The following is an 18534-nucleotide window of genomic DNA, read 5'->3' on the forward strand; positions in this document are numbered from 1 at the left end:
TTAAAGTAGTTGTTCCACCTTTACTATGCCTGCTTTCCTTTCACACATTAAGTAATGTCTATTCTCACAGAAGGTAGGGTGAATTTTTCCATTATGAAAATAAGCACAGTTCATATTTTCTGTTCCAGTTCCAGAAAGCTGCAACCTGTGAATGGAAAAGGTAGAATGAGCTCCTTTAATAGCTAAATAAACAATCAGCAATCAAACTCTGGGTCTGGGCTTCTCTCATGACTCAGATGGTAAAGAATCTACTTGCAATGCAGGAGACCCAGGTTCAATCTCTGGCTTGGGAAGATGTCCTGGAGAAGGAAATGGCAATCCATTCCAGTATTCTTGCCTGGAGAATTCCATGGACAGAGGAGCCTGGTGGACTACAGTCCATGGGGTCGCAAAGAGTCAGACACAACTGAGTGACTAACACTCAATCAAACTCTGTGTGAAGTAGTCTGTTGCACAAAATGAAGATAAGAAGTATGAGGGAAAAAACATAAAAAGCAACATTCAGGTCTTTGAGGAACTTCCAGCCTGCTTCAGAGTATAAAATATGTACATGTGAATAGCACAATAGCAATTTAGTATACCTTAAGATTAAGTAGAAGTGAACAGTAGGTACAATAAGAGTCCAGAGGAAAAGATGGATGGGGATCTGAAATGATGAGAAAGACTTTACTTTTTCACCTTTTCATGGAAGATCATGCTTTAGTTCTATTTTGAAAAAAGGGGAGGATTTAGATAGAGAGGAGCCCTGTCGGACCATACCTACACAGGTTGGAAATGAGCTCAAAGAAAAGTAAGTTGATTAGTTATTTTTGAAATGAGGATTTATGTTACAGGGTAACAGATATAAGACTGTATTATAATTGTTTGTTCACTTGTTTATATTTCTTGCTACACTGCTATAACAAGAGGACAAAGGATGGATATTTATTAATTCATTTGCCAATATCTACAGGAGACCTAGGTGGCTCAGTGGTAAAGAATCCCCCCCTGCCAATGCAGAGGACTCAGGAGACTCAGGTTCAATCCCTAGGTCAGGAAGATCCCCGGCAGGAGGAAATGGCAACTCACTCCAGTATTCTTGCCTGGAGAATCCCAAGGACAGAGGAGCCTGGTGGGCTACAGTCCATAAGGTAGCAAAGAGTCGGACATGACTGAGTTAGTACAAGTACAAGCATGAGCATGGGATACCTACTACATGCCCAAGTTGTTCATCTGCTGCTAATAGAGTCATAAACAAAACACAAGGTCTTTTCTACTGGGGAATTTACATTGTAGTGAGGGAATGTTGGTAAGAAGCCAACAAATAAATAGAAAATTTCAGAGAATGGTAAAAGTAATAATGGAACAGTGTGATGTGATAGACTTGAGTGGACATGGTGGAGGGAGGCTAGTTTAGTTTGGGTAATTAAAGATGTTCTCATTGAGAAAATGATGTTTAAACAGGCTTGAGTGACAAGAGGGAGCCTGCCATGGACTAGGTCATTCTAGAAGTAAACAGCAGGTGCAAAACCCTAAGACCACAAAACATGTTTAATTTATTGAAAGAACAAAGGGGTCACCAGTGTGCCTGCACTATTGTGAAAAGTCAGCAAGCAATAAATGTAAAGTCCAGATCTATGAAGAAGTTTGCTTGTACTCCTAGTACTCATGAGTCCTGTTTATAATAAAAATTTAATAAGTATCTGTTGAATAAATTAATTAAAAATTAAGTAATGATCAAATTTTGCAAGTTTTGGTTGTCAGTTTACATTTTAGATGTAGAGACATTGCACAGTGTGAACAAAAGGTGACTAGGGATTAGAAAATCATATTAAGTAACTCAGTGTAATTGATCCTTTTGCCTGGATTGTCTGTAGAAGGTTAGAGCCTTTTGACATGAACTTTAGAATCCTCTTGTAATTGATAATGTGCCTGATTCTTGGAGACCTCTGAGGTAGAAAGTGAAAACCATTCAGTCATGTCCGACTTTTTGCGACCCCATGGACTGTATCCGTGGAATTCTCTGGGCCAGAGTGGGTAGCCTTTCCCTTCTTCAGGGGATCTTCCCAACCCAGGAATTGAACTCAGGTCTCCCACATTGCAGGTGGATTCTTTACCAGCTGAGCCACAAGGGAAGCCAAGAATACTGGAGTGGGTAGCCTATCCCTTCTCCAGAGGATCTTCCTGACCCAGGAATCGAACCAGGGTCTCCTGCATTCCAGGTAGATTCTTTACCAACTGAGCTATCAGGGAAGCTCCCTAAGGTAGAAGACAAGGGAAAATGATACTGAAAAGTCAAAAAAAAAAAAAAAAAAAGACTCAAAGTAAGATGTTCCAACTATAAATCATAAGGATGAAAATTTTGTTCTCAAAATATGTGAAGAGAATCAGATCAAGCTAAGAACAAAACAAAACCAAGCACACAAGTCAAATGTTCAGTGGTAAAGTTAAGGGTAGAAACAAGTGGGAAAAAGTATCAGGGACAGAGGTGGATTCAACTTAGAGGAAGAGCAGAGAATGGGAGTGTCGGAAAGTAGAATGGAAATTGCAGGCGCTCTCTTTGTTAGGATTAGGGAGTAAGTAACTCAGTCACCACTTTTGTAACACACAGTACTACATAGAGTCACTTTCCAACTTTTAGTAATTTGTACTCAAGAGCAGAGAAGAACTCAGGAGTAAAAATTCCTAGTTGTGCTTTGTATTCTGAGTGTCCAATGACTTACTCAGCTTTGGAAAGAACTGAGCCATCTTCCCACCTCCAGACGTCACTGGATTTCTGGCGGGACAATCCAATCCAACGAATTAATCCAGTCCTGTTATTGAGATATTGCTATTGCAAACACAAATAATTATAATGGTCAGAGTGTTTCTACAGTTCTTATAATGGCATAAAGGAAAAACTTTATGATAAGACTCTGGACAAAACAATGGATTATATGTCTATATTAATACCAATTGATTATATTTGATATTTAGAATTATACCAAGTTTACTTGTTCTAGCATAAAAATACTTGTAGGATACAGAGAAAAACTATAAACAAGATAGATAATATTCTAATAACCCTATATGTTTATCTTCAATCTATTGAAGATTAAAATCCCAAATAAAGTTCCACATATGAGAAGGAAAATGAAAAATACACTGTTGATAAAATTTTATATTCTCTAGAATTAAGCTCTGCTTGCTTTGGTTTCATTGTTTAGCTTGTATACAAAATCTGCTTATAGAAATATCAATTTTTTTTAGTTGACTGGATAAAAGAGATGTCTTTCTCAAAGGGATTTACAAATGACATACATCTACTATTTTTCTACTTTGAAATTACCTCTATTTACTATACTATATGGGCTTCCCTGGTGGCACAGTGATAAACAATCCACCAGCAACTCAGGAGACAGGAGTTTAATCCCTGGGTTGGGAAACAGCAACCCATTCTAGTATTCTTGCCTGGGAAATCCCATAGACAGGAGCCTGGCAGACTACAGTCCATGGGGTCTCAAAGAGTCGGACATGGCTTAGTGACTAAACACAGCAATACTTATTCATTTTGTTCATTGCCTATTGCTCCAACTAGAATAAAGTTCCATGAAGCTAAGAATTTTTGTAGGTTTTGTTAACACACAGGTTCAAGTCCTGGAATTTGTTGAATTAGTGGATGGACTTATTGAATTAATGGATGGATCAATCAATCAATCTATCTATGGGTAACAAATTAGAAGAAAGTCAAATGTTCACATACTCGCATACTTCTCAGAAAAAAAAATATATGAGAACATATTCTTGGCAAATAAAAATGGCTTGAGCATCTTGGCAGGAACATGAAACACAAGATGGCATTCCATGAGAGAGATTTCATGGGAGTCACTTATTTCTTAAATGTGAGCTACCTGTCATGTTTCTGTCAACTTTTTTTTTCTTTAAAATACATCCACATTATATACTTCACTATAGAATTGACAGATAGATTCTACCTGAAATTCTGCCCAAAATTTGACTATTTTTTTATTCCTCCAAAATTACATTACTTCTTTTAATTGTGCATCTTCAACATGATATTGGTCTATAAGACTTGAGAAGACATGTTTAGTCTCCAATTAACCTCCTTGTAATAGAATTGAGATTTTAAGGCACTCTCTTGTTTTGTCTGATTTGAAAGAAATTAATTTATCTGACTATCTTCTCTGTGAGTCTGAGCCCACAAGAAGAGCAAATATGTGGTACAGCAAGTTAGAATAACAGGACATACAAATGAGCATGAATGTCACTGGGTTAATTTCCTCTTTTCTGGTCCGTTACTGGTTATTTCAGCTCTCAGTAAGGTACAAGTCAATTTTGCTGATTACTTCTAGCAGTTCTGTAGAAAATGACTTGCCTAAATATTTGAATTCTATTGAATCTCTGTCTGCATAGAACCCAAATCCTTATCTATTTCAATTTACATTTGATTTCATTTTAAAATGTAAAAATGTGAATAATTACTATATTCAAATTGTGGGACAAATACAATAAACTTCTGCCTTTTAAAAAATATGTGCTTTCATGTATATGTATGGCTGAGTCCCTTCACTGTTCACCTAAAACTACACAACATTGTTTATCTGCTATACCTTAATACAAAATAAAAACTTAAAAAATATGCATATATATACACATATGTAAGAGTCTCTTGATTAAGGTGAAAGAGGAGAGTGAAAAAGCTGGCTTAAAACTCATCATTCAAAAAATGAAGATCATGGCATCCAGTCTCATCACTTCATGACATATAGATGGGGAAATGATGGAAATCATGAAAGACTTTATTTTCTTGGGCTCTAAAATCACTGCGGATGGTGACTGCAGCCATGAAATGAAAAAACACTTGCTCCTTGGAAGAAAAGCTATGACAAACCTAGACAACTTGTTAGAAAACAGACATTACTTAGCTGACAAAGGCCCATCTGGTCATAGCTATGGTTTTTCCAGCAGCCGTGTATGGCTGTGAGACTTGGACCATAAAGAAAACTGAGCACCAAAGAAATGACGCTTTTGAACTGTGGTGTTGGGAGAAGACTCTTGAGTCCCTTCTGCAATAATATCAAACTAGTCGATGCTAAAGGAAATCAACCCTGCATATTCATTGGAAGGACTGATGCTGAAGCTGAAACTCCAATACTTTGGCCACCTGATGCCAGGAGCTGACTCATTGGAAAAGACCCTGATGCTGAGGAAGACTGAAGGCAGGAAGAGAAGGGGTAACAGATGGGATGTCATCACTGACTCGATGGACATGAGTTTGAGCAAGTTCTAGGAGATGGTGAAGGATAAGGAAGCCTGGCGTGCTGCAGTCCAAGGGGTTGCAAAGAGTCAGACCGACCGAGCGACTGAACAACAGTGTTTTGACAAACTGTTATTGGGTAGAAAGGAAACTCCAAGTCTTGGCTCCTGGCTTTCTCCCAAGATTTACAAAAAGAAAAGCTACATTCAGTAAAAAAGGGAGAGTGCAGTAGTGGATGTGAATGTGTTTTGCTTGGAAAGAGCTTTTGTTAGAAGCTGTCAAAGATGCAAATGTGGAAGAGGAGAAATATTTTAAAATGTTTTCAACTGTGTTAATCCCAATTTCCAAATTCCTCCCACCACCTCCTTTCCCCCGCTTGGTATGCATACATTTGTTCTCTACATCTGTGTCTCTATTTCTGCTTTTTGGATAAGATCAGCTATACCATTTTTCTAGATTCCACATAGCACAGGGAACTCTACTCAATGCACTGTAATGACCTGAATGGGAAAGAAATCCAAAAGGGAGGGAATACATGTATCCATAGGGCTGATTCATTTTGCTGTGCAGTAGAAATTAACACACTGTTGTAAAGCAAAGCAACTGTACTCCAATAAAAAAATAATTTAAACTATTAATTTAAATTAATAAGACTATGTCTGGGAGAGTCTGAAAAGACCGAGTTTGTACCATGGTTCATTCAAAGAGTCAACAACTTAGCAAAAACTGAAGAGGCATGTTATGCTGGGATAGCACTGATATTGATATTTCACAATCATACTGAGTTTCTTTATACTTCCAGATTCTTTTCCGAATTCATAGAGTTAAGGAAACTAAGAAATTATCTTAACTTTTGTTGCAGAGATAATACCAGGACTCAGTTTTGTTAGTTTTATTTCAGTACTTTCTACTCTCAAATGTTGTAGTTTTTACCGAGCTTGATAAACTTCTCTGATGAGAAAAAACTGGATGATATAGACACGTGAACAAAAGAAAAGTGCTGAAGATTTGTCTCCTTTGAGATTTGTCTCCTTATGACTCCCAAGATATTTGACACAGAAATATCCTTACCAGGATGCTCTTGCTGGTGATCTTCACAAGAGTAGCATTTACGTCAATACAGTACTTCTTACTCTCTTCCCACGTCAGGTTGTGCTTGAAGAATCCATAGCAACTGTCTCCATAGTATCGCCAGTTTGTGTCACATGGGTTGCACTTATGACCTTGAGGAGAAATCAAGCATAGGATCCCTTTCATTCTGAATTAAGTTTACATTTTCCTCATCTTCATTGTTTCCTGCATATCTCAAGATTCTTTACAGATAGCATCAAAAAAAAAAAAATTACTCCAGAGTTAGGGGAGATGAAGAGGTTACCAAACCATACTTACTTTCCTTTTGGCCTGATAGTTGTATTAAATCTTGACAGACCTTCTTTACTAACAGTTTCAGAGTTCCTGAGAGATTTTCATTCTCGGCTTGTAGGTAGTTTTGCTGCATGACAGCTAGATGTAAACATTAGATAATCATTTGTAATTGGGATCAAAAGAGCAATGCAAGAAATGTCCTCTCTATGAACTTTAAATTCAGTAGAGTTGTCAATCTATGAAGTATTTACTGGATACATATGAGTAGTGTGTGTATGTGCTCAGTCACTCGGTTGTGTCCAATTCTTTGCAACCTAATGGACTGTAGGCCATTAGGAATTCCTCTGTCCACAGAATTTTCCAGGCAAGAATATTGGAGTGGGTTGCCATTTCCTCCTCCAGGAGACATATGAGTAGACGAGTGCCGAAAAGTGATCAGGGTAAAAGGGGTATGAAGAACACATTACATACTGTGCAGAATGGCAGCCGAAAGTTCTCCAAAAATAAAAAAAATAAGAGAACTATCAATACTTGAAGGCGATAATCACGCATAAGAACATGCCATGATCAAACCGTATACCCAAACCGGCTGCTTTGACCTTTCCTTGAACACAAACTTCTAAGCGCGTTTCACAGAGGTGAATGACCTCTATTATCATGCTTCCATATAATACCAGAATATTCGTTCTTGTTGTGCTCAAAGTACAGTGACATTGAAATCGATCACAGGTGGTGAATGAAACATTCTAAAATATCTTATGGAAAAATAAACAGTATGTGAACAATTATACATTATACAGATTTGTTATTGTTTATTGGCTCAGTTATGTCCGACTCTTTTGAGATACCATGGACTGCAGCCCACCGGGCTCCTCTGTCCATGGAATTTCCCAGGCAAGGATACTGGGGCAGGTTATTTTCTTCTCCAGGGGATCTTCCTGACCCAAGGATTGAATCTGAGTCTTCCACATTGTAGGCAGACTCTTTACCATCTGAGCCATTGGAGACGCCCTATTAATTCAAGCTAAAATTTAATTTTAATCAAAAAGTAAAGGTCAGAATTCTCCCTTACTGAGAGCATCCTGGCCCCTAAGCATAGGATAATGGTGTGGTAACAAATATGCAAATAGTGACAATTAGGCTTGGTGACACACACCAGGACACTTAGGGATGTCACATCACTAGGAAAAAATCAATACTTACACATAAGCCCCAAAGCCACCAGCCCCACAACCATCCCCACGCATAAGACCAGCAGAGTCAAAGCCATCACACGCCACAAAGGGGAGGAAGCAGGTTCCACTGTGGGCATACAATAAAGACATCAAAGGTCAGGCAGCATGGCATAGCTATGGGACAGCACCACCCCATCCCTGCCCTGCCAGGATTCTCCAAGTGATGTAAACTGCTTCCTTGGACCATCTTGCCTTCGCTCCCGTGGTGATCACCAACAGTAAACACAACCCACTCCATTCCCACTCCCACTGGACTTCTCTCTGAGTCAGAATGTAACTAGCTGCTAAGGGTTTTGTGTGTTTGTATTTGTCTTTGTTTTACGCCCAACTGTATAAACAATTGTGGTGATAATCAACAACTATAGAATCACACTCATTTGCTAACATCTTAGAAAATGGAATTTCCAAACATTCTCTTCTCTTAGCCCTACATTTATATTCCCTCGACATTTAACTCTGTAAACCTTAGTATTATGTGCCCTGCTTGTGTCTTTTGTTGTTTATGTGAAGTGTGAAGTGTTAGTCACTCAGTTGTGTCCACCTTTAAGGATTGTAGCCCACCAGGCTCCTCTGTCCATGGAATTCTCCAGGCAAGAATACTGGAGTGGGTTGCCAGGCCCTCCTCCAGGGGTTCTTCCCAACTTAGGGACTGAACCCGAATCTCCCACATTAAAGGCTGACTTGACTGACTGAGTCAGGGGAAGACCTATGTTGTTTGTTTTCTAAGTAAATATATCTGAGTTTATGCAGATACCACCTAAATGCTGTTAGGAAAAAAGGCCATTCAGGAAAAGAAAACAAAACTATACATGATATCACTAGTAGAAAAATGGAAACTAGGGTAGAACCATTTCAATAGTTCATTTGCAAATTGCTGGCTCTGGGTGTTCTTACCTGAAGTCAGAGCTGGTTTTTGAGCTTTAATATTTAAGGTGACATATCCATCTTCATCCTGCATGGCTTTCCTTGGGCTACAAGTGAGTTCGGAGTTCAGTGGCTTCACAAAATGTGTCCACTCTGATGATCTCAATGTCTACCCGCCTGTGATTCTCCTCTCTCTGCTAAGTTGGAGCCACATGAGTTGGGGCACATGGTTTTCTGTTTTTTGTTTCTTTCCAGGAAGCCCTTTGATAGCTGCTCAGAGATACATGGACCTTGAACACAAAAACACAAAAATAATAACTTGTGGTAAAGGAGTAGATATGGCATTTGTTTCCTGTTTCCTTAGCTTCCATTCTGAATATTCCATCATGTATATCCTTTAGAAGAACAAAAGTTCATGCTTCATCTTAACCTCAGCAGAGTGCAAATCATGTTGTTTAAGCAGACTGCCTTCTGATGAAAACTCATGGATAAAACATCATCAGATAAAGAGTTTATCTCTCTGTGATAAATGAGCCTGATATAATTTGATCTAAGATGAGCTACATTCGATGTTCCATGGTCTTGTGTTAGAATGTCTAATTATGGCCTAGAATCCTTCTGAATTATTGCATCTTTTTCATGTCAAAGTTTTAAAAAAAATCAAGAAATCCACATGAGGCATGATTTATATGGGTTAGGTTTATGCATCAAAGGAAAACAATCTAATACAATGAAATAAAACAAAATTGATATATTGTCTTTTAGTAACATTTTCACTTTAAACCAGGCTTCCCTGGTAGCTCAGGTGGTGGGGAAAAAAAAAAAAATCTGCCTGCAATGCTGGAGAGCCTGGTTTGATTCCCTGGGTTGGGAAGATACTGGGAGAAGAGAATGGCAACCCACTCCAGTATTCCTGCCTAGAGAATTCCACTGACAGACCGTGGGGTCTCAAAGAGTCGGACACGACTGAAAGACTATCACAATTTAAATTGCCAGTAATGATAACTGTAACCAGAGGCTGAGCGTCTCTTGCTTGGATCTATGTTCCATGAGAATATATTTGCCTTTATTTGTATCTATCAAGTGTGGTTTTGTGGTGTTAGAAATATGCTGGGTGAGTACAGAGACTCTCAGGGTCAAAGAAGGCCTGATAACATTAGTTTTAATTCTGCTTCCTCTCTCTACATACCCCATAAATGCAAGCTGAATTACTCAGCAAAAATTAAGCAGAGAACTGCAGGAAAAAGTGGTAGATAAATGTTTTTCTTTTCCCTTCTCCAAAATCCAGAGGTTTGCAGATGTCTCTCAGTCACCCCACAAGGCCTGCCACTGATATTTTATTTCTATTTGCATATTTTTTCAGTAGGCTCTTGTTTACCTATTTTATACATAGTAGTGTATATATGTTCCATAACTTTTTCATATCTTTTTCAAATTCTTTTTTACTTGAATAATGCTCCTTCTTCTCTTGGCTTAGGAAAGTACAGCTGAAGAAGTTTTTATTCCAAATCGCCTGATGAATTTGCATTTGGAATAAAAACCTTTGTTTAATATTTTAGAGATTGATTGTTATATAAATTACCTCTTTTTTAAAAGTCTTTATTGAATTTGTTACAATATTGCTTCTGGTTTGTTTTGATAATGATAGATAGAGGATGCGTAAAAAAGAAAGAAGGAGAATCCAGAAGGAGAAGAGGGAGTCAGAAAAGTGGAATAAGCATTATTTAAAGTGAATAAGTTAAGTAATGCATAATTATCAGATGACAACTGTAACAGAGCTTTTGGTTACAAACAAGAGAGAAAATGAAAGGGGGAAAATGTGTTAGACAACCTTCACAACCCTGGCTGAGATGTTTATCATGCACATGTGTGCAAAATCCCTGTAAGTAAAAAAGTTAGATAACAATCAAATGGACTGTGCATGCTAAGTCACTTCAGTCATGTCCGACTCTTTGTGACCCCATGGACTGTAACCCGTCAGGCTCCTCTGTCTGTGGATTCACCAGGCAAGAACACTGGAGTGGGTTGGCATGCCCTCCTCTACATCTTATCAAATGGAATAGATAAGATTTGAAGAAAAGGCACAGATTACATAAGAAAAGAGAAGGAAAGGGGAATGTTTATCTGAGGGGGACACACATCTGACACAAAGCTAGTGAAATCTGAAGGAGTATGCTGTGTTCTGTGATTGAGGGACGTGAACTGATCAAGCATATTTGAACTGAGAATTCATGTCATAGTATATTGGGATACAGGGCATCCTATGAAAATCACTGCAAAACTGTCCAAAACTGGACAGTTAACCAGTCAGTTGAATATGTATCCACTGACCACTGTGTGTATGTCTTAAGCACTGTTCTATTTTCTGGGGGATCAAGTGATGAAAGAAACATACGAGAGTTGTGCTCTTATTGAGGTTCTGTTCTAGTGGAGGGTGGTGAATGCAGATAGCAAAGAAGCAAAGAAAGGAAAGAGCTAGACTATTTCAGATATCATAAGTCAAGGCTATGGTTTTCCCAGTGGTCATGTATGGATGTGAGAGTTGGACTGTGAAGAAAGCTGAGCACCAAAGAATTGATGCTTTTGAACTGTGGTGTTGGAGAAGATTCTTGAGAGTCCCTTGGACTGCAAGGAGATCCAACAAGTCCATCCTAAAGGAGATCAGTCCTGGGTGTTCATTGGAAGGACTGATGCTGAAGCTGAAACTCCAATACTTTGGCCACCTGATGCGGAGAGCAGACTCATTGGAAAAGACCTTGATGCTGGGAAAGATTGAAGGCAGGAGGAGAAGGGGACCACAGAGGATGAGATAGCTGGATGGCATCACTTACTCAATGGACATGAATTTGAGTAAACTGCAGGAGCTGGTGATGGACAGGCAGACCTGGCATGCTGTGATTCATGGGGTCGCAAAGAGTTGGACACAACTGAGCGACTGAACTGAACTGAACTGAAGGGCTATGAAAAAAAGTCTTATAATAGAGCCTTACTGGTGAGGCTTCTGGCAAACCCTGGTTGTGCTCATTTGAACTGATTTGTTTAAACTTGACTAGAAGGGGGCTGGAGAACTGCACAACTTTTTTCCATTTTTTTAAATTGAATTTCAGTTGATTTACAATATTATTTTTTAAGGTGTGCAAAATGGAGATTCATTATTTTTATAGATTATATATACTTATAATAAAGTTATTACAAACTGATGTCTACATTTTCCTATGCTGTACAATATACCCTTGTGATTCATCTATCTTATGCATAGTAGTTTGTATCTCTTAGTCCCAACCTCTAATGTGCCTCTCCTCCCTGCCCCCTCCCTACTGGTAACCGTTAGTTTTTTCTCTGTATCTGCAGATGTGCTTCTATTTCGTTATATATATATATATTCACTTTAACTTTTAGACTGCACATACAAGTGATATCTTTTGATATGTTCTCTCTGTCTGATTTATTTCACTTAGCATAATACTTTCCAAGTCCATCCACAGTGTTGAAAATGACAGAATTTTGTTCTCTTTTATGGCTGTAGTATTTCATTGTGTGTGTGTGTATATATATACACCACATATGTACATAAATTGGAATGTATATATATATATATACACATGTGTGTGTGTGTATGTGTGTGTGTGTGTATATATACATACACCACATCTTTGGGCTTCCCTAGTGGCTTAGTGGTAAAGAATCTACCTGCAGTGCTGGAGCCTTGAGAAGCACAGGTTTAATCCCTGGGTTGGGAAGATCCTCTGGTGAAGGAAACAGCAACCCACTCCAGTATTCTTGCCTGGAGAATCACATGGACAGAGAAGCCTGGTGGGCTACTGACCAAGGGGTCGCAGAGTTGGACACGACTTGCGCCCCATCTTTATCTACTCATCTGTTGATTGACTCTCAGGTTGCTTCAATATCTTGGTTATTGTAAATAGTACTGCTATAAACACTGGAGTTCTGCGTCTTTTCAAATTAGTGTTTTTGTTTTCTTCAATATATACCCGAGTACAATTGTTGGATCATATGGTAGTTCTATTTTTCAGCTTTCTGAGAAGCCTCTGTCCTGGTTTTTGCAGTGGCTTCACCAATTTGCATTCCCACCACAGCGCAGGAGGCTTCACTTCTCTCCACATCCTCACCAAAATTTCCTATTTGTGGTCTCTTTGTTGATAGCCATTCTGACAGGTGTGAGGAGATATCTCATTGTGGTTTTGATTTGTATTTCCCCTGATGACTAGAGATGTTGAGCATTCTTCATGTGCTTGTTGGCCTTCAGTGTATCTCCTTTGGAAAAATGTCTATTCAGGTCTACTCTGTCAATGTTTTAATCAAGTTGTCTCTTTTTAAATATTGAGTTGTATGAGCTCTTTACATACTTTGGATATTAACCCCTTATCCATCACCAATATTTCCTCAAGTATTTTCTCCCACTTAGGAGCCTGTCTTTTTGCTTGTCACTGGTTTTCCTTGTTGCTCAAAAGCTTCCACTTTTAAGAGCATCCAGAGTAATTTAAGGTTAATTCTTGTATAATAGTGATACCATTTGTTATTACTCCTATTTGCTTTTATTAACTACCATTGTGGTAGATTTTACGCCAGTTTTACTAATAAGAAAAATAAAGCACAGAGATTAAGGGACTTGCCAAAAGTCATTGGACTTTTGTAAATGTTGATCAAATGCTCTGGATTTGAATCAACCAGTCTGTCTTCATAGCCCTTTAGTTTAAACAAAATATTTTATTACCTTGATTGGATAAATATACATTAAAAAAAAAAATTCTTTCCTATATTCATCCTTTTGGCTCCACCTAGTGGTCAGTTTTTGTTACTGTTGCTTTTGCTTTTTTCTTTTCTTTTAAGTCTGATACCTCCGGTTTAATTTTCACTTTTATCCATTCCTTTTTGTAAATAATTTTGAATTCACTCCTATTCTTCTCTTTCTCTGGGCACTATCCAATATAGGTCCCTCTTTAAAAGCGTACTCTGAAATAAGAATAATATATGGGAATGGAATGATCATGGAAGAATGAAACAAGAACACAATTTTCTGTCACGTAAACTCATTATTTCTTTTAATGTATCCCAAGTGAACAATACTTCTATGTTTAGTGCCTATGTTCCCTTATTTTCTGCAATGAACAGTATTTTCTCATGGGTTTAATTCATCTGAAAGCAGCAGGGGAAGTCAAAGGTGATTTTAAAAAAAGTTTTTGGCTGAGAAACTGTTAAGTGTGAAGTTTTCATTTACTGAAATGGAGAAGTACAGTGAAACAGCTGGAAAAGGGCTATTCATTTCTTTTATGTGTTCAGTCTGAAAATTCTATTTGAATTATGACTAGAATGACTGAGGAAATGAATTTTTAATTTTAATTCATAGAAGTTTAAACTGTCATATGTGGCTAGTAACTATATTAAAGAAAGCATAGTTTTAATATATGATCACCATAATGAGTGACTAATTTGTGGGTGTGGTCAAGGTTATTGGAGGTAAATCCAGGATCTGAACACACAGGGTATTGGAATTTCACCTACAAGAGCGCTGAAATTACTGATAATCATGATAGGAATAGAGGTGAACCAGGAGACTTAAGACAGTCAAAAAATGGTAAAGAAATGAGGAGAAATGTCCTAGAAATTGTAGATGATTGCAACAAGCAGTGTTATTTGCTAGTATAATCTGGCACAAAGTGCTATCGAGAGGCAGGAAATTTTTTTCAAAAATCGTGTTTATTTTATTTACTTATTTTTGGCTGTGCTGGTTCTTCGTTGATGCATGGGCTTTTCTCTGGTAGTGGTGAGTGCACAGGCTTCTCAATGCAGCGGCTTCTTTTCTTGTGGAACACAGGCTCTAGGGCAGCAGGCTTCAGTAGCTGCAGCTCGTGGGCTCAATGGTTTTGGCTCCGGGCTCTAGAGCACAGACTCAATAGTTGTGGCCCACGGGTTTAAGACATGTGGGATCTTCTTAAACCAGGGATCTAATCCTTGTCTCCTTCATTGGCAGGCGTATTCTGCAAATGAAGAATAGACAGTAATTTCTAAAATCAATGAATAATAGATGAGATAGCATTTAAGGATCATAATAGTAGAAAGTATGTAGGATCAATCTTCATTATAGAAATAATTGAGAACCAGGTGAGATTCTTCATCACTTTTACCAAAGCATTGTTTCATATAAGATAGTAAAAAATTAAATACTTTTTAAGGGAACTTTAAGGCATATGAAAGAATTAGGGAAATGAAAACAAGAACTCCATCTTTGCAAAATTTAGTGAAAGCCCAAAACAAAGAAAAACAACCTTGAGTTCTCTCTTTTTTTTTAAACTGGTCAGCTAATATTTCTGTATTATTATTTATTTATTTATGACAATGCAGCTTGCAGAATTTTATTTCCCAGGATTTCAGTTCCCCAACCAAACATGGAACCCAGGTCCATGGCAATGAAAGTTTCAAGTTTTAATCACTGGATCATCAGGAAATGCTCAAGTTCTCATTTTTGTAATCACTTGTTTGATTTAACTTTTGCTCGTATTAATGGTCTGTGCCTTCACCTGATTTACCTAGAACAGAACATGAATGTAGATTTATTATTCATTTCCACATTCTTGGAAGTGGGATTTAGAGCTGCTCCATGCTTTTTAGTTTGTTAACTTGCTTTGGATTGAGCACTCCATAAGTTTGAAAAAAAAAAAGCAAGAAATATATGTACATTTATGTATTTAGAGATTATGCCAAAGTGTTACTGAAGAATAATTGGTTGCATTTCTGCAGCTTGTTGGTATTAATTCATACCCCTAAAGTGGTTGCAGTTCATTCTGGAGGCCTGTGACTAAGCTAATCTTCACACAAAGGTGAACCTTGGGAGCTTTCAAATCACTCCTCCAGCCATCTGAAAACAAAACCTAACCCACATTCTCTTCCTGAGTACAGTTACCTAATCTCCTCCTTAACCCAAAGGAAGCCTTTAGAAATGATTTCTTTGTTTCCTTCCTCATGTATAGTCTCCAGATACTTGTAGGGTTTTGTATTTGCTGCTTTACCAAGTTACACAGAAACAACAGCTTAAACAATACAAGTTTATTGTCTCACAGCTCTGTAGGTTAGAAGGCCAACCCAGATCTCAGTAAAGTCAAGGCTGAACCTCGCTCCTTCTGAATGTTCTGTGGAAAGAATCCATTTCCTCGACTTTTCATCCTTTAGCTTCTTTGTATTCCTTGGCTCCTGGCCCCTTTTCTCTGTCTTCACCCTGAAACATTATATCTCTCTGACCCTTCTTTGGGTCTCATGTCTCTCTGATCACATCTAGGAATGGTTCCCCACTTTCCTAGGATTAAATTGGGACCACTCAGAATGTAAGCTGGTGCAGCCACTATGGAGAACAGTATGGAGGTTCCTTAAAAAACTAAAAAACAGACCTATCATATGACTCTGCAATCCTACTCCTGAGCATGTATCCAGAAAAAAACATGATCTGAAAGGATCCATGCACCCCAATGTTCAGCACTGTTTACAATAGTCAAGACATGGAAGCAACCTAAATGTCTGTCAACAGAGGAATGGTTAAAGAAGATGTGGTACATTTATATAATGGAATATTCAGTTCAGTTCAGTCACTCAGTCATGTCCGACTCTTTGAGACCCCTTGAACCGCAGCACACCAGGCCTCCCTGTTCATCACCAGTTCCCGGAGTTTACCCAAACCCATGTCCACTGAATTGGTGATGCCATCCAATCATCTCATCCTCGGCCGTTCCCTTCTCCTCCTGCCTTCAATCTTTCCCAGCATCAGGGTCTTTTCAAATGAGTCAGTTCTTCGCATCAGGTGGACAAAGTATTGGAGTTTTAGCTTCAGCATCAGTCCTTCCAATGAATATCCAGGACTGATCTCTTTTAAGACAGGCTGGTTGGATCTGCTTGCAGTCCAAGGGACTCTCAAGAATCTTCTCTAACACCACAGTTCAAAAGCATCAATTATTCGGTGCTTGGTTTTCTTTACAGTTCAACTCTCACACCCATACATGATTACTGGAAAAACCATAGCCTTGACTAGATGGACCTTTATTGACAAAGTAATGTCTCTGCTTTTTAATATGCTATCTAGGTTGGTCATAACTTTCCTTCTGAGGAGTAAGTGTCTTTTAATTTCATGACTACAGTCACCACCTGCAGTGATTCTGGAGCCCAGAAAAATAAAGTCTCTCACTGTTTCCACTGTTTCCCCATCTGTTTGCCATGAAGTGATGGGACTGGATGCTATGATCTTAGTTTTCTGAATGTTGAACTGTAAGACAACTTTTTCACTCTCCTCTTTCACTTTCATCAAGAGGCTCTTTAATTCTTCTTCACTTTCTGCCATAAGGGTAGTGTCATCTGCATATCTGAGGTTATTGATATTTCTCCCAGCAATCTTGATTCCAGCTTGTGCTTCCTCCAACCCAGGGTTTCTCATGATGTACTCTGCATAGAAGTTAAATAAGCAGGGTGACAATATACAGCCTTGACATACTCCTTTTCCTATTAGGAACCAGTCTGTTGTTCCATGTCCAGTTCTAACTGTTGCTTCCTGATCTGCATACAGGTTTCTCAAGAGGCAGGTCAAGTGGTCTGGTATTGCCACCTCTTTCAGAATTTTCCACAGTTTATTGTGATCCACACAGTCAAAGGCCTTGGCATAGTCAATAAAGCAGAAATAGATGTTTTTCTGGAACTCTCTTGCTTTTTCGATGATCCAGAGAATGTTGGCAATTTGATCTCTGGTTCCTCTGCCTTTTCTAAAACCAGCTTGAACACCTGGAAGTTCATGGTTCACATGTTGCTAAAGCCTGGCTTGGAGAATTTTGAACATTACTTTACTAGCATGTGAGATGAGTGCAATTGTGTGGTAGTTTGGGCATTCTTTGACATTGCCTTTCTTTGGGACTGGAATGAAAATTGACCTTTTCCAGTCCTGTGGCCACTGGTGAGTTTTCCAAATTTGCTGACATATTGAGTACAGCACTTTCACAGCATAATCCTTTTTCTCAGCCATTAAAAAGAATGAAATAATGCTATTTTCAGCAACGTGGTTGGACCTATTCATTGTCATACTGAGTGAAGTAAGTCAGACTGAAAAGGAGAAATATCATGTGGCATCCTTATATGCAGACTCTGAAAAGAAATGGTACAAGTAAACTTACTTACTAAACAGAAAGAGATTCACAGAGAATGAACTTATAGTTGCCTGTATATATGACTATATTCAAAATGGATAACCTACAAGGACCTACTGTGTAGCACATGGAACTCTGCTCAATGTTATATGGCAGCCTGGATGGGAGGAGAGTTTAGGGGAGGATGGATAGTGTATATATATACATGGCTGAGTCCTTTCAATGTCTACTTGAAACTATCACAGCATTGTTAATTGGCTATGCATGCATGCCAAGTTGCTTCAGTCATATCCAACACTTTGTGACCCTATGGACTGTGGCCCACCAGACTCCTCTGTCCATGGGATTCTCCAGGTAAGAACACTGGAGTGGATTGCCATGCCCTCCTCCAAAGGATCTTACAGATCCATGGATTGAACCCATGTCTCCTGAGGCTCCTGCATTGCAGACAGATTCTTTATGGCTGAGCCACTGGGGAGTGGGTGGGGTCAGAATTTTCCAGGCTAGACTGGAGTGGGTTGCCATTCCCTTCTTCAGGGCATCTTCCTAACCCAGGAATTGAAGCTGGGTCTCTTGCTTTGCAGGCAGATTCTTTACTTTCTGAGTCACCAGGGGAGCCCAATCAGCTAGTCCCCAATACAAAATAAAAAGTTAAAATTAGGACCACCCAGATAATACAGGATAATTTCCTCTCTCA

The 18534-nt window shown here is 38.6% G+C and overlaps 1 protein-coding gene across 2 annotated transcripts; it reads right to left on the reverse strand.

Moving 5' to 3' along the window:
* On the reverse strand, window positions 1-8794 carry CLEC1B (C-type lectin domain family 1 member B). Of its 2 annotated transcripts, XM_065922715.1 has the most exons (6): window positions 8731-8794; window positions 7805-7903; window positions 6617-6739; window positions 6308-6459; window positions 2703-2809; window positions 1-145 (listed from the first exon to the last, which is right to left on the reverse strand). In XM_065922715.1, the coding sequence occupies exons 1-6, from the start codon at window positions 8792-8794 to the stop codon at window positions 1-3; spliced, it is 690 nt and encodes a 229-aa protein (XP_065778787.1). The 2 variants fall into 2 exon arrangements, with proteins under 2 accessions (XP_065778787.1, XP_065778794.1); XM_065922722.1 differs by lacking the exon at window positions 7805-7903.
* Window positions 8795-18534: the final 9740 nt, after the last annotated feature.

This window comes from Muntiacus reevesi, chromosome 1, assembly GCF_963930625.1.
Source record: "Muntiacus reevesi chromosome 1, mMunRee1.1, whole genome shotgun sequence".
In the NCBI taxonomy this organism is placed as follows: Eukaryota; Metazoa; Chordata; class Mammalia; order Artiodactyla; family Cervidae; genus Muntiacus; species Muntiacus reevesi.